The sequence below is a fragment of the Podarcis erhardii genome (genome assembly GCF_964252035.2).
Source record: "Podarcis erhardii genome assembly, chromosome: 6".
In the NCBI taxonomy this organism is placed as follows: domain Eukaryota; kingdom Metazoa; phylum Chordata; class Lepidosauria; order Squamata; family Lacertidae; genus Podarcis; species Podarcis erhardii.
The window spans coordinates 35,102,876-35,115,724 of NC_138510.1; the positions used below are offsets into that span (position 1 = coordinate 35,102,876).

At 39.6% G+C, this 12,849-nt stretch overlaps 1 protein-coding gene across 7 annotated transcripts in view; it reads left to right on the forward strand.

The window, feature by feature from the left end:
• Window positions 1-7,471, forward strand: part of TRIM33 (tripartite motif containing 33) — a 57,776-nt gene extending 50,305 nt beyond the window's left edge. For 5 of the 7 annotated variants that reach the window (XM_081864889.1, XM_081864890.1, XM_081864891.1 and 2 more), the window contains 4 exons: window positions 379-453; window positions 852-1,004; window positions 3,526-3,576; window positions 3,659-7,471. In XM_081864889.1, coding sequence (XP_081721015.1) covers window positions 379-453; window positions 852-1,004; window positions 3,526-3,576; window positions 3,659-3,871 — 492 coding nt within the window. In that variant the 3' untranslated portion in view covers window positions 3,872-7,471. The remainder of the gene's footprint in view (window positions 1-378; window positions 454-851; window positions 1,005-3,525; window positions 3,577-3,658) is intronic. The other 2 variants (XM_081864892.1, XM_081864895.1) reach the window with 1 other exon arrangement.
• The last annotated feature ends 5,378 nt before the right edge of the window (window positions 7,472-12,849 follow it).

The window sequence follows — 12,849 nt, forward strand, 5'->3', positions numbered from 1 at the left end:
CCAAAGGTTTTGGCATGTAGTACTGCTGGTTCGGGAAATAAATCCAAAAACCCCTTTGGCACATGGAATTAGTAGCCTGGTTCTTTGAATCTTAACCACAGGCTACACTTGTTCCAGGTAGTCTTGTTGAAGTTAGTGAGGCTACTGCAGAGTAGGAGGTTTATTTGTTTCAGTTGTTGGGCTTAGAGAATCCTTTATATAGACTATTCCCCTGTAACTTATACATTAACTGAAATGCTGCCTTTTGGAATTACTTATTTTGGAAGATCTCTTGTAAACAGTTCAATAGGTTTTATTGCAATCAAGTAATATATAAATTTTGTTACATAAGCAAATGAATGAATAAATGAATATTTACTGTTTTTTTCTCTCTGCAAGAAATGTGAGCGCCTCCTGCTTTACTTGTATTGCCACGAGCTGAGCATTGAATTCCAAGAGCCAGTCCCAGCCTCGGTGAGTGACTTAATGCATTTTACCATGGAAATGATAGAATGTGAAATAGCCAGCAATTGACAGACAAAATTGTCGTAATGAAACTTGGACTAAAATCAGTGTGATTATTATTTTGTTGGCCAGTCTTTTGAGTAGTTTTATCTGTTCACAAAGTCGTTTGGATGAAGATAGTTGACTGAACCAGAGAGCTCATGATGGCCACATTTTTTTTTTTATCACAAGTTTTCTCAGAAGAAAGAGAGAATGAATCTCTCTCTCTCTCTCTCTCTCTCTCTCTCTCTCTCTCTCTCTCTCTCTCTCTCTCTCGGAATATTTCACTGTTGCATAAATGAAATACCACCACATTGGATATACACTTTACTTTGACTTTTGTGACTCCCTCCATCTTTTCTCAACAGATACCAAATTACTATAAAATAATAAAGAAACCAATGGATTTATCTACAGTGAAGAAGAAACTGCAGAAGAAACATTCCCAGCACTACCAGACACCTGAAGATTTTGTGGCTGATGTTCGGCTGATCTTCAAGAACTGTGAAAGGTTTAATGAAGTATGTTAACTTCCAACCTGCAGAATCATTCTGTTTAATATGTGAAGCTCATTCCACGTTGCACCTTTTCCATGTAGACTTTAGTTACAACTGCTGTAGGAGTTCTAGACTTGTGGTTCATTTATGTAGGGCTCCCACTCTATAGGTTGCATGTTTACATGGTTGGACACAGAACTGAGTCTTGAGCTCTTCCCCAATTGTGCATAGAACATTTACTGTGAATGGGTTCAAAGCATATAAATGCCTATTCATGTGATCTGTCAACCTACCTTATAGTAGACAGATTACAGAATGGTGCTTACTTGCATATTAATGTATGCACAAAGGCTTTTTTTCACAGTTTTAAGTTTTGGATAGCCCACTCACGTACAGTCTACTCTGTGATCTGTAGACAATTCCTTGGCTTCTCATATTTTCAGATTTCATGTTAGTGAAATTGGTATTTGGATGGCTCAAATCATGTCTGGAAGAGACTAATATCTGTGTATTGTCTAAATATATTGCAAGTTTTGATTGAAGATTGCTTGTGTTTTCTGTAGAGCAAACCTTCCTATGCTGGCACATTATTGCCTGAACTGAGCAGACCCAAATGATAAAACTATCCCAGACAAGTTCCTTGTGGGAATCACTTAACGGGATAACTGCAAAGCTTTAAAAGCAGTGGAAAACAAAACAAGCCATTGCAACTAGAAGTAATCTTACTTATAAAATAAATCAATTATATCCACTTATATATTATATCCACATAAATTATTTGTTTCATTAAAACATAAACTCTTGTAAGTGAACTGTAAACAGTTTGGGGAAGTGGTGGTACAGAGTAAATAAACCTTAAGTAAAAGTGTGAAAGGTTTAGACATTCATGGTTAGCCATTGATCAGCCAACATAGCTGGATGGAGCTTCCATGTTTAGGAACAGTATATTTTTGAATACTAAAGTCTGAGGATATGCAGCCGAGGAGTGCTGTTGCCTCCATGCCTTATTTACTTGCACCTTAAAACATCTGACTAGCTATTCTTAGGACCAGATACGGACTAGATGGATCATTTGTCTGATCCTACAGTGCTATTCTAATCCTCTCTCAGATATTTCTACACACAAAACCAAATTAGCTTGGGAAGACCCTTCATCTTACAAGGTAATCTGCTGGGCTTCATTATTTGTTGAGCTTCCAGCTAATAACATGACTTGAGCGCCCATTTTACTGTTGCATGTCAGTTCAAAAAATCCATTAATATAATATAAATAATACAAAACGTCTATGATTGTGCATGTCTGGAATGTGGCATTTCATAGATGGTACTTTCTAATGGTACTCTCAGACTGAAGCATAAAGTTGTTATACACGTATCCTACAAAAATGTGACTTATAAACTACATAATGGGGTAATTCATAAAATAATATAAAAATAATAAAACAATGGATAGGGAAATACTTAATATGGACATGGGAGGTCATTTTGGCATAGGAATACATTTAAAGATGCCTACCTGCTCGTGCAATAGAAATTCACTTGTGCAAGAAGACTTCTGTTTTCTCTTACGCCCAACCTTCCAGAGCAGGAAAGCAGAGGCTGTGAGCGGTGAGGAAAGGAAGGAGAAGCCCAGTTGTGTGAGCAGATATCTCTACTCATGCTAAGTTGGATGTCACCCATAGTTTCCACACTTTAAACTAATCCTTAAAAAACTAAATTTAGAAACTTCTGCGATGTGTGACCATACACTGTTTGTGGACATGCAGGGAATGAGACAGATCTTGATGGTGTTCTACAGTTTATAATTTCACTTGTTTTATGGTGCATTCAAGTAGCCTGTGCTTTCTATTTCAAGACATAAGAACAATAAAAGTGTAAAGCCAAAAAGGGTATGAGTCACTACACATGGTAGACTTCTTGAAACCAGTTGGGATTTGACCTTTTTAACTGAGCTAAACAAGTGAGGTGGAAGAGCTGTGTGTCTCAGAGCATACGGATGTTAAGGAATAGTTGAATCATTTGCTATGGAAGGAAAATGCTTCAGCTCTTAAGGGTGAATAGTTACAGCTACAGTAGGAAACTACAGCAATGAAGGATGTCTGCCTCTTTTATTGCGGCAGTATGATCTCAAATGTTCAGGACTACTTTCTATGTGCAGTTACATTTTGTTTATCGAAGTGGACAAAGACCCAACAGAAAAATATTACATCACTTAGGCCATTCTTTAGGAGAAATTATCAGGCACTTGGATACAAGAGATGACTGCCGAACGTCCACTTCACAGCTCTCACATCAGTTTGCTGAATATATTTTCTGTGAGTCAAACAATACTGGTCTTCTGTGCTTGGTATCAGTTTCTGCAGTAACATAACTTAGGATTCGTGTGCTGCAAATGCAGTAACACCTCATGAAGAGAGTCACCTCCACATCTCTGAATTTTAAAAATAAATTGGTATGGTTGACTTTAGTCATCCAATCCTGTGCGGTCTCATGACTTTAGAAGGGATTATAATTTCCTTTTTTTTGACTCTGGTATCCTTTTTAGATGATGAAAGTTGTTCAAGTTTATGCAGAAACACAAGAAATTAATTTTAAGGTAAGCGTTTCAGACCATGCTCACTTGCTGAAGGGATGTGCATTACCAATGGGTGATGTGTTACTATCTTTTTACTTTTCAGGGTGATTCAGAAGTAGCACAGGCAGGGAAGGCAGTTGCGTTATACTTTGAAGATAAACTTACAGAGATCTACCCAGACAGGACCTTCCAGCCTTTACCTGAATTTGAGCAAGAAGAGGACGATGCTGAAATAACAGATGACTCCGATGAAGATTTTATACAGCCACGTAGAAAACGTCTAAAATCGGATGAGAGACCGGTGCATATAAAGTAACCTGATTAAAACGGACCTAAACTATTGTAAAAAGAGAAACATATTTAAGTGTTCCTGGAATATTATCTTGCCTTCAGTGGCCATCTTATTGAAGCTGATAGTGTTCAGACAGTATTAGAATACAAAAAGCATTTGTACAGAAACATACTTGTCAAAAAGGGGGGGAAAGCTTTCAACTTCTGTTCCGGTTTTTTTGTTTTTAGTGTTTGAATTTTCATTTTTCACTTGAGAATACTCCCTCATTTCTCAGATATGTGTGTGGGATGAATGTTGATAAAGAAATGAGTTTTATATCATAACATTTGTATGAACAGTGAACTCTTGTCACTACTTAGTAACCATTTTTGAAAGACTGGACCAAGGCAGTCATGTTTGCTTCCATGCTAGGCAGCAGTATAAACTGCAAGAAAACTTCCTCAAGATCCTCTTCATGCAACCCTAGGTGTGAATTGGATTGTTTTTATTCATCGTCTCATCTAAGTGGTATTGCGAGTATCATATTCTGCGTTGGGTCAAATAGCTGGGTTCTGCTTTCTTTTACTGATTGTGTATAGAAGTATCGTGACTTGATCATTAAAACATTTTGAATTGGAGAATGCAGGAGTGCAAGTTCTTCATATCTGCTTCATTAAGTATGGTGGCAGTTAATGCTTTTCGTGGTCTTGAGTGGAAGTCCTATGCACAGAATACTTAAGTGAGTATCCTCTTGGAGTTTATTAATACTATTTTTCTTCCCTTGAAAGGCAGGATGTTGGCTGCAATACTGGTTATATAGATCCTAATAATATCAGAATTAGACCATAAAGTTAATAGTTGGTGATTGTCCAGTCTTCCCTAATATCAGTTTCTGATAGACCACTATCAGCAAACAGTAACTTTGTCAACTACCAAATGTGTAAAATTTTCTGTATTCACTCTGTCTTATTTGTAAATAGTGGTATTGTAAATCCTTTCAGACAGCAACATTTGCTAGTCTGTTTTTAAGCGAATATGTATTCTTACTAATGTTCCTAATCAAGAACAGATTTGTAATATGTTGTTTATTTCTAAAACTGAGTTCATAGTTTGACGTTCTTTTATTATTCCGTTAGAGCTACTCAGAGTTTTCTTCAGAAGCAGCTTAAATGACACGTGGAAGAAAAGAGTCTATTGAGACAGAGTTAGTTGTTCACCCTTAAAACAGAAAATTTGCATGGACCAGTGTATCAGACAAGTGATTTCTGGGTAGGTGATGAAAATGGGCCAGCCCCAATTGTGGTAATCTGCATGTAAGCAAGCTCTTCAGTTCTGCCTCAGTGGAAACACCGAGAGCAGAAATATTGCTGTGTTATTGTAATCTGATATCGAACAGGTAAAATTCCCTATCTGGTCTGTATTGAACAGCACCAGAGGATACAATTTCAAGCCCTTGTACAGAGCCGTACTTAGGTGACCTTGCGCCCCTTGCGTCCAGATTGCGCTCCCTAGCCACGAACAAATTAGCTCTTCTTTCTGCCTCTCCTCTAACCGCAACCCTGCACCCATTCTTTTTTTGGTAATGAATTCTTATTGAAGGAGAACACCAAGATTGGGAAGGCCGACCTAGATGACGGTATATAGCCATCTCCCTACTTACACACAGGTTATGTTCCGGGCCCCTGCCTGCATAAGTGAAATCGCATAAAGTGGGGAGCACCCCACTTTAATAGGGAGAAGGGCATGGGAGCCAACTCCTTGGGGCCAAGGTTACTTGACCCCCCCTTAAAATATTTGAGGAGGTCCCCCCCAGTTAATGAGCATTGTCATTAAGTTAGTGTGCGTGTGCTCCGTCTTGTCGATTTTACAGGGCGATGCTTACCTGCCCCCCCCCCATATATTTTATTCAAGTTGGCACCCTTGAGGGAGGGTGTGCGAAAGGAGAGAGAGAGAGAGAAGTGACTCTGGAGTAGACAGGCTTTGAGGTTGGCGGCTCTCCCCCGCACCCAGAGAGGCAGGGGCGTAGGCAGTGAGGTGGGCCAGGCAGTGTCAGAGGCTGAGGCTGGTGGATCTTCCCAGCCATGACCCTGAGTGAGGTCCGGGAGAGGCAGAGCCAGCGCCTCACGGCCAAATGGAATGGGGCGCTTGGGGCATGTGCAGGCTCCCCCGCCATACTGCCCAGCTGCCAGGAGGGGCAAGGGGGCAGCCGAGAGCAGCCGCTGCCCAGCGCACCCTCTTCCCTGCCCCGCCTGGGCTTCGGGCAGGGAGCGCTGGCTGGACAGGGTGCCTGGCAGAGGGTCTCAGCAGCCAATTTTACACACACACCCGTCGCTTGTGCCCCTGGCGGGGGCCCACCTCACCATCCCCTAGCTACGGCCCTGCCCCTGTACAGCATATTTTTACGACAGTTTCAAAAATGCAGACCATACAATGGTGACCAAAATGTAAATTGCTGTAACACTGAGTAAATCCATCATGGGAAATGGTTCATAGCATATAAAGGAATTGATGAATAGATTCTATTGCACAATGTGTTGTCTCATTGATGCAGAGAACTTTAATAAAAATGTGTGTTTTCATTTTCTGTGTGCAGACAGGATGTAACTGGATCTGTAACTGGGGAAAGTAGTTAAAAGATACTTTATGGCTTTGATTCACTTTTTTGGATCATCATTAACATTGCATTTAAAGTAGGAGCATCCAACAGAATTTTTGGATTCACAAGGTGTTTTCCAAAGGTTTTTGCCTAACTAATTCTAAATTGTCTGTATCTGAATATAATTATCATTGCCCTCTGTAATAACTTGGTCAAACATTCCTTTTCCTGTTGGAAGGTCAGCTGTAACAGTACAAGCAAGTCCTAGGATGATGTCTTTTCCATGCATCGAGTGTAACATTGAAACTGGGCTGTCATGTTTTTCAGTACATTGGGTCACCTACCACAGACACACACAGCACAAATTTTTTTTAAAAAAATCTGGGAACAGAATCATGGAGCAAGGAAGTTCTTATGTGGAAAAAACCGGCACAGATGGGCTTGAATGTTACCATCAATGCTCAGTTGAAGTGATAATATGTAAAAAGTGAGAGCTTGTTCCATCTGTTAATGTGTTGACTTTCTCACAAGCTCCCACAAGTTTAGTAGATGCGCTTTTAACTGACATTTTGGTAAAACCGCTGCATGTCAGTAAGGCAGTATAGAGCAAAGTGCTTAATAACATACACTGTATTTTCTAGCGCCACAATTTGCAATGGAATATGCACCATGAATCTTAAAATTTATGTATTTTGTAGTTTCCATGGCATCTATATTTTTCCTGTACTTTGAAGAACATTTTGACAACCTGGCTTTCCGTATTACCTGAAAGCTGCAATTTTGTCAGCATACTTTCTTTTCAGATCTCTTAGGCTAATCACCCATATTTCCATGCTACGTGTAAAAGTAGAAGACCCGTTTTTTTGAGGAATGTAACTAAACTATATACAGGAACCTGCTTTGCTGGTGCTGGTGGCATTTGGTAATCGTTTGACTTTTTTGCAGTCTTGCAACTTTGCAAAGTTCAGTGCAGATAGAGAATGGTAGTGTTCTGCAGTTGTAAGGATTTATTATATACAAAAGAATGAATAAATAGTTTTTTTCATACACGTTGGTTTTTGGGTTGCTCTTTCCCTTTGATTATCTGCTTGGAATGTAGTAGATCAGAAAGTTCTACACAAATTTTACAAATCACCAGGATGTATTCCTGAAGGATGTAGGAAGTAGACAAATACGTTTCGTGCCCCATTTTTAGATTGTGTACTTTTCTTAGTGTTCGCAAGATTTGTTCAGCCAGAGTAAATTTCCTGCCACCTTGTATGTTTAATGTGCATTCGAGATCAACCTGCATTTGGCAGTCCATGGATGTTTGTGCAATAACTGAGCTATACTGGGATTGAGAGCACACTTTTGTATCTGGTTTGAAATGAATAGTGGAGCTTCCCTTGCATGCGATATGGATTTACCTGTGCTGCATAATTACAATATAACTTAACTGTGTTATGGTTCCACATGGTCCCAAGATACTCTTGTCACTTAATTTGACTCTTGCGCTCTGATTTTAAATGTTCCTGTAAAATAATAATAATAATTCAAATCTCTCCTGTTGGTTGTATATGTTCTGAAAGTTTAAGTTAATCCAAAGAAGAAAAAAGGCAGTTTGCTTTGAAACAGGAAGGACGACAAGTATGCAGCGTGCTGACTGCGGACTTCTCAATTACCTCAGCAGGTCCCCTGCCATGTAATTACTAGTAATTAGTGTTAGTTTAACCAGCTAAGTATGTTCAGGTCTTACTTAACTGTGCCCTGGAATTAAGTGTCCTACCATATACTATTAAGGCTGAATTACTATCCAAAAAAGGGTGTTTCCCCGCGCTAGCTTTTAAAAGTAGAAATGCTGTTAAATGTAGATAGCCTTTTTTTTCATGTGAAAAGATTCCCATTAATACTACTTGATGTGGCATTGACTGTCGGCATACTGAGCACTGGATAGATAAGTGGAATGTTTTATAAACATTTCTGCAAGCCACTGCAACCAACCAATATTTTTTAACAAATCACCCCAATTTGCCGTTCTGTTGTATAACTTAGTTTCCTTCGCCAGTCCTATTGAAGTGTAGGTAACGGCAACAGTATGTTGAAGTTGAGTATGTAGTGTACTGGTTGTAAGCTTTTTCTTTTTTTTCCCGTTTTTTCCTCTTTTTCCTAGGAAAAAGCAATAAGACTGCTTTGTCTGTTGCCTCTTTAGCATGGCAGGAATCCTTTTCCTTTGGGTAGTGGTTTTATAGGAGAATTTGTATGTGTATCACCCAAGTCTAGCTTTTAAAAAAATAATAAAGTGTGCAGTTAATAGTGTGGCATTTTATTTTAAAAATTGGGGAAAAGTTAACATATTTTTTTAAAAAGTAGGTGTTTGAGTAAATAACGGAGGTACTTTTTTAAAAACTTTATATGCCACAATTTAAATAGACATATTTCAGACTAATGCATAAGACTTGTGATGTCAGATATGGTCATCACTTTTCCTTTCCAAAGTTGCACGTGCAGTAACTCCATCCATTGTAGCTTTTGTGGTTTTTGCCTATTTGTCCCTCTCTCTTCTTTTAAAACGTGTCTGAATCAAAATAGCTTTGATAAATCGCTGTTTTGGTTCTTAACTTAGTAACTGATTTACAATTTAAAAATGCAGTTTGCCCCTTTCTATTTGAGTACCTTTAAAGCTGAGGAGCTGCTGCTTTCTTTTGACATGATTTGTGACTTTGTACAAAGAAATGCAAACATAGACCTCTCATTCCCCTTAGTGTGAACATAAATTTCAAAATGGAAGGTGATGCATGTTTGTAAAAGGCCTGCAGATGTGGGCATTTCTTCAGTTCAAAATACCATTAAAGATGTATATAACAGGTCTATAAAGATTTGTGCAATTGAAAGCCTGTTTTAATTTTATATGTAAACCTACAAATCAAAGGGTTCCATTCCCAATATTATTTCTGGTAATTAAAACTGGTACTTTTTGCACATAGTTAACTTTACTGATTCTTCAAAAAAGTGCTGTTTCTGTGGTAATGTATTCTCTGAATAATATTTAATTTTTTAAAAACAAGTTAACGTTTCTAATTGTTCAGTTCCTGTGTTTTTTGGCTGGTGTGTAATAAAGGCATTTTTTCCCTTTACATGGTTATTTAATACATTTAGCAGCCTGTAAATATTTCTTGTTAAATGCTCTGGAATGTGGTGTAGCAGTTGTACTTAGAACAGTTTTAAAAAGAATTGTTTTGAAAACCACTTTGTTTTGGTTATTTCTATTAAATTAGAAAAGGAAGAATCTTTCAAATGGAGTATTCTTTTGTAAACTGAAAAGCCTTCCTGAAAATATGGACTATTGTTTTAGAGGGTCAGTTGCAATTATTGGTATGGAACAGTAAACAAAAATGGGAGTATCGGCAACATTCCTTCAGAAATAATGTTTCCAGTTAAACTATATTCAGAAGACATCTGAGCCTTTTCAGTATCTCAGTATCGATGGATGTAAAATGAAGTATCTTGAAAGTGCTGTATAAGAGTAAAATCTTTAAAGTAGACAATTCCCCTTTGTGCTTTGATTGCAAATGGGACTGAAGAGAGCTCTTCTATTATGAACACATGTTGTGTTCCACTGCACAAGTGCCCTCCGCCTACACTTCACTCACTGTTTTGCAACTGAGTATAAATATGTGGGCCTTGTGTTACAACACAGACTAAAAGCGTGTCATGCACAGTTCAGATTATGTACAGTCATTGGCAAAGTCTTGAGAGTATAAGAATGGAAAGCAGTTAGAGAAACTAATCAATGTTGTCTCATAATGAAATGCCAAGAACTTGATATGAAAGGTAGTCTGGTTTCTTCCCATAATGCCTCACGGCATCAATAGTTCTATTACCTGCTGTGGAGGAGGGGATCTTCAGATGGCTTGTCTCTCTCGCTCCAGAAGGCACAATCATGCAATTTGGTGACATCCTAAATTGAAGTTCACCCTTAATTTCTTCCTGCCTAGTTCCCAGAGCAGATCTTGGGTGTCCTTCTCTCATTCAGAGCCACCTTGGGCCTTGGCCCCCTTCCTCTACCCTCTGGGGCAATGTGGGGAGAGATGAATATCACTGTTGCTTTTGCTTCTGTTGTGAAGGTAGAATGAGAAGTCAGCTACCGCCTTAGCAATACCCGATTTACAGGAATTGAAGTCAGCGCTCTATTTTTGCCACTTGTGAAAGAGTGAGCAGTCCCATTCTGCCAATTGAGTCTTCCATGGAGGCAAGGGGAGCCCAGGCTGCCTCAGGGTTCTGGGTTTCTGCCTGGTGCAGGCAGACCTGTTGAAAGTGGTGGATGAGCTGCCGAGGGTTAGTAAGGCCCATCAGGTTCCAGACCACCCAGAGGGATCTGCCGGGAATCCAGGATGCGGGAAGTAAAGTGCACCCACAGCAGTATGACTTCCTTCCCAGAGCTTAGTAAATATGAAAGGTCCTCTCATCCCTGATATGAGCCACCTTTCTGCAAGGCCAGTACTTCAACATGGTTGAGAAACTCAGCTCTGTCTGGTTGCTAAGAGGGGCTTAGCTCCCTGGATTGATCTAGCAAGGGAGAAGTCCTTGGAAGTTAACTCTGTCAGATCATCCTCCCTACACCCCAAAACAGATGAGATGTGAGGAACTAAAAGAGTCCGAGGGCTACTACTGAGGAGAAGTTACATGCCCTCTTCAGCAACTGATAAGGGCAGTGAGCTCTTAGGGTAGAGACAAATGAGTTTTAAAACTTTTTTTAAAAACTTTAGCTCTTTGGAACTAATTGGAATTAGAATTATCTGATGAATCCATGAGGAGTTAGAACGGTTTCTAGATGGTAGCCATATAGCCATATGAGCTTGTCCTTTCTCAAGTCTCATGAGCCTTAGCCATAACCATCAAAACATTATGATTGCCTCTGTTTTTTAAATCAAGGTTTCATTCAGTTCATTGACCTAATAAATACCTGGAACCTGCATTCCAGTTCTCTATAATTTCTATGTTAGCTAAGGCTTTTCCATGACAGTAGATAAAAACTTCAATGCTGTTTTCTTTTTCCTGCATGAATCTTTAGTTCAATAATAAGGAAAGGGTATACAGTTGTACCTTGGTTCTCAAACGGCTTAGTTGACAAACAAATTGGCTCCCGAACGCTGAAAACCTGGAAGTAAGTGTTCGGGTTTTTGAACGTTTTTCGGAAGCTGAACATCTGACGTGGCTTCTGCTTGAGCGCAGGAAGCTCCTGCAGCCAATTGGAAGCCGTGCCTTGGTTTTCGAATGGTTTTGGGAGTTGAACGGGCTTCTGGAACGGATTAAGTTCAAGAACCAAGGTTCCATTGTAGTTAAAATAAAAGGTAAATTTGCTTCTTTCTTTGACAGGAAATCCTTTGGGAAGCCTTGGAATATGTATTTAATAGAATCAAGGACAAGAAGATGCTGCTTTATTCCTTACTCTGTTCCCTCCATCCCTTCTATTAGTCCCCTCCTGACCCTGAAAAAGAAAAAGAAAGAAGCTTAAATGTGGGGGTTACTGCACAAATTCTGTTGAGACCGCGATATCTTGCTGTGGCATGGAAGTTTCAGCTAGCAGTAGAAGCTTCTGCTACAGTTAACTGGCTGATTTCAAAGCTTTCAGGAAAGTTGTCTAACCCCACTGATTACCATTAAGTACATGCTTTATCCTTGGATCTCGGGATATTGAGCAGATCTGAAACTTAGCCGGAAAACATTATTGGGTATTGACTTCATTTTCTTTGCCTTAAAGTAAGCAAACACATGGAAAACCTCAAGACAATAGTGAAGACACTCCTGCACGACAAATTCCTAGATTCTTTGGATTTCATGGAAGCATATGGTCATTGTTTCCTGACTCCAGGAGCTTCACAGAGAACTCAGATGGGCTTCTAGGGAGAAATGTAAAGTATTGCACTTGGGCAAAAAAAATGAGAGGCACAAATACAAGATGGGTGACACCTGGCTTGAGAGCAGTACATGTGAAAAGGATCTAGGAGTCTTGGTTGACCACAAACTTGACATGAGCCAACAGTGTGACGTCGCAGCTAAAAAAGCCAATGCAATTCTGGGCTGCATCAATAGGAGTATTGCATCTAGATCAAGGGAAGTAATAGTGCCACTGTATTCTGCTCTGGTCAGACCTCACCTGCAGTACTGTGTCCAGTTCTGGGCACCACAGTTCAAGAAGGACACTGACAAACTGGAACGTGTCCAGAGGAGGGCAACCAAAATGGTCAAAGGCCTGGAAACGATGCCTTATGAGGAACGGCTAAGGGAGCTGGGCATGTTTAGCCTGGAGAAGAGGAGGTTAAGGGGTGATATGATAGCCATGTTCAAATATATAAAAGGATGTCACATAGAGGAGGGAGAAAGGTTGTTTTCTGCTGCTCCAGAGAAGCGGACACGGAGCAATGGTTCCAAACTACAAGAAAAAAGA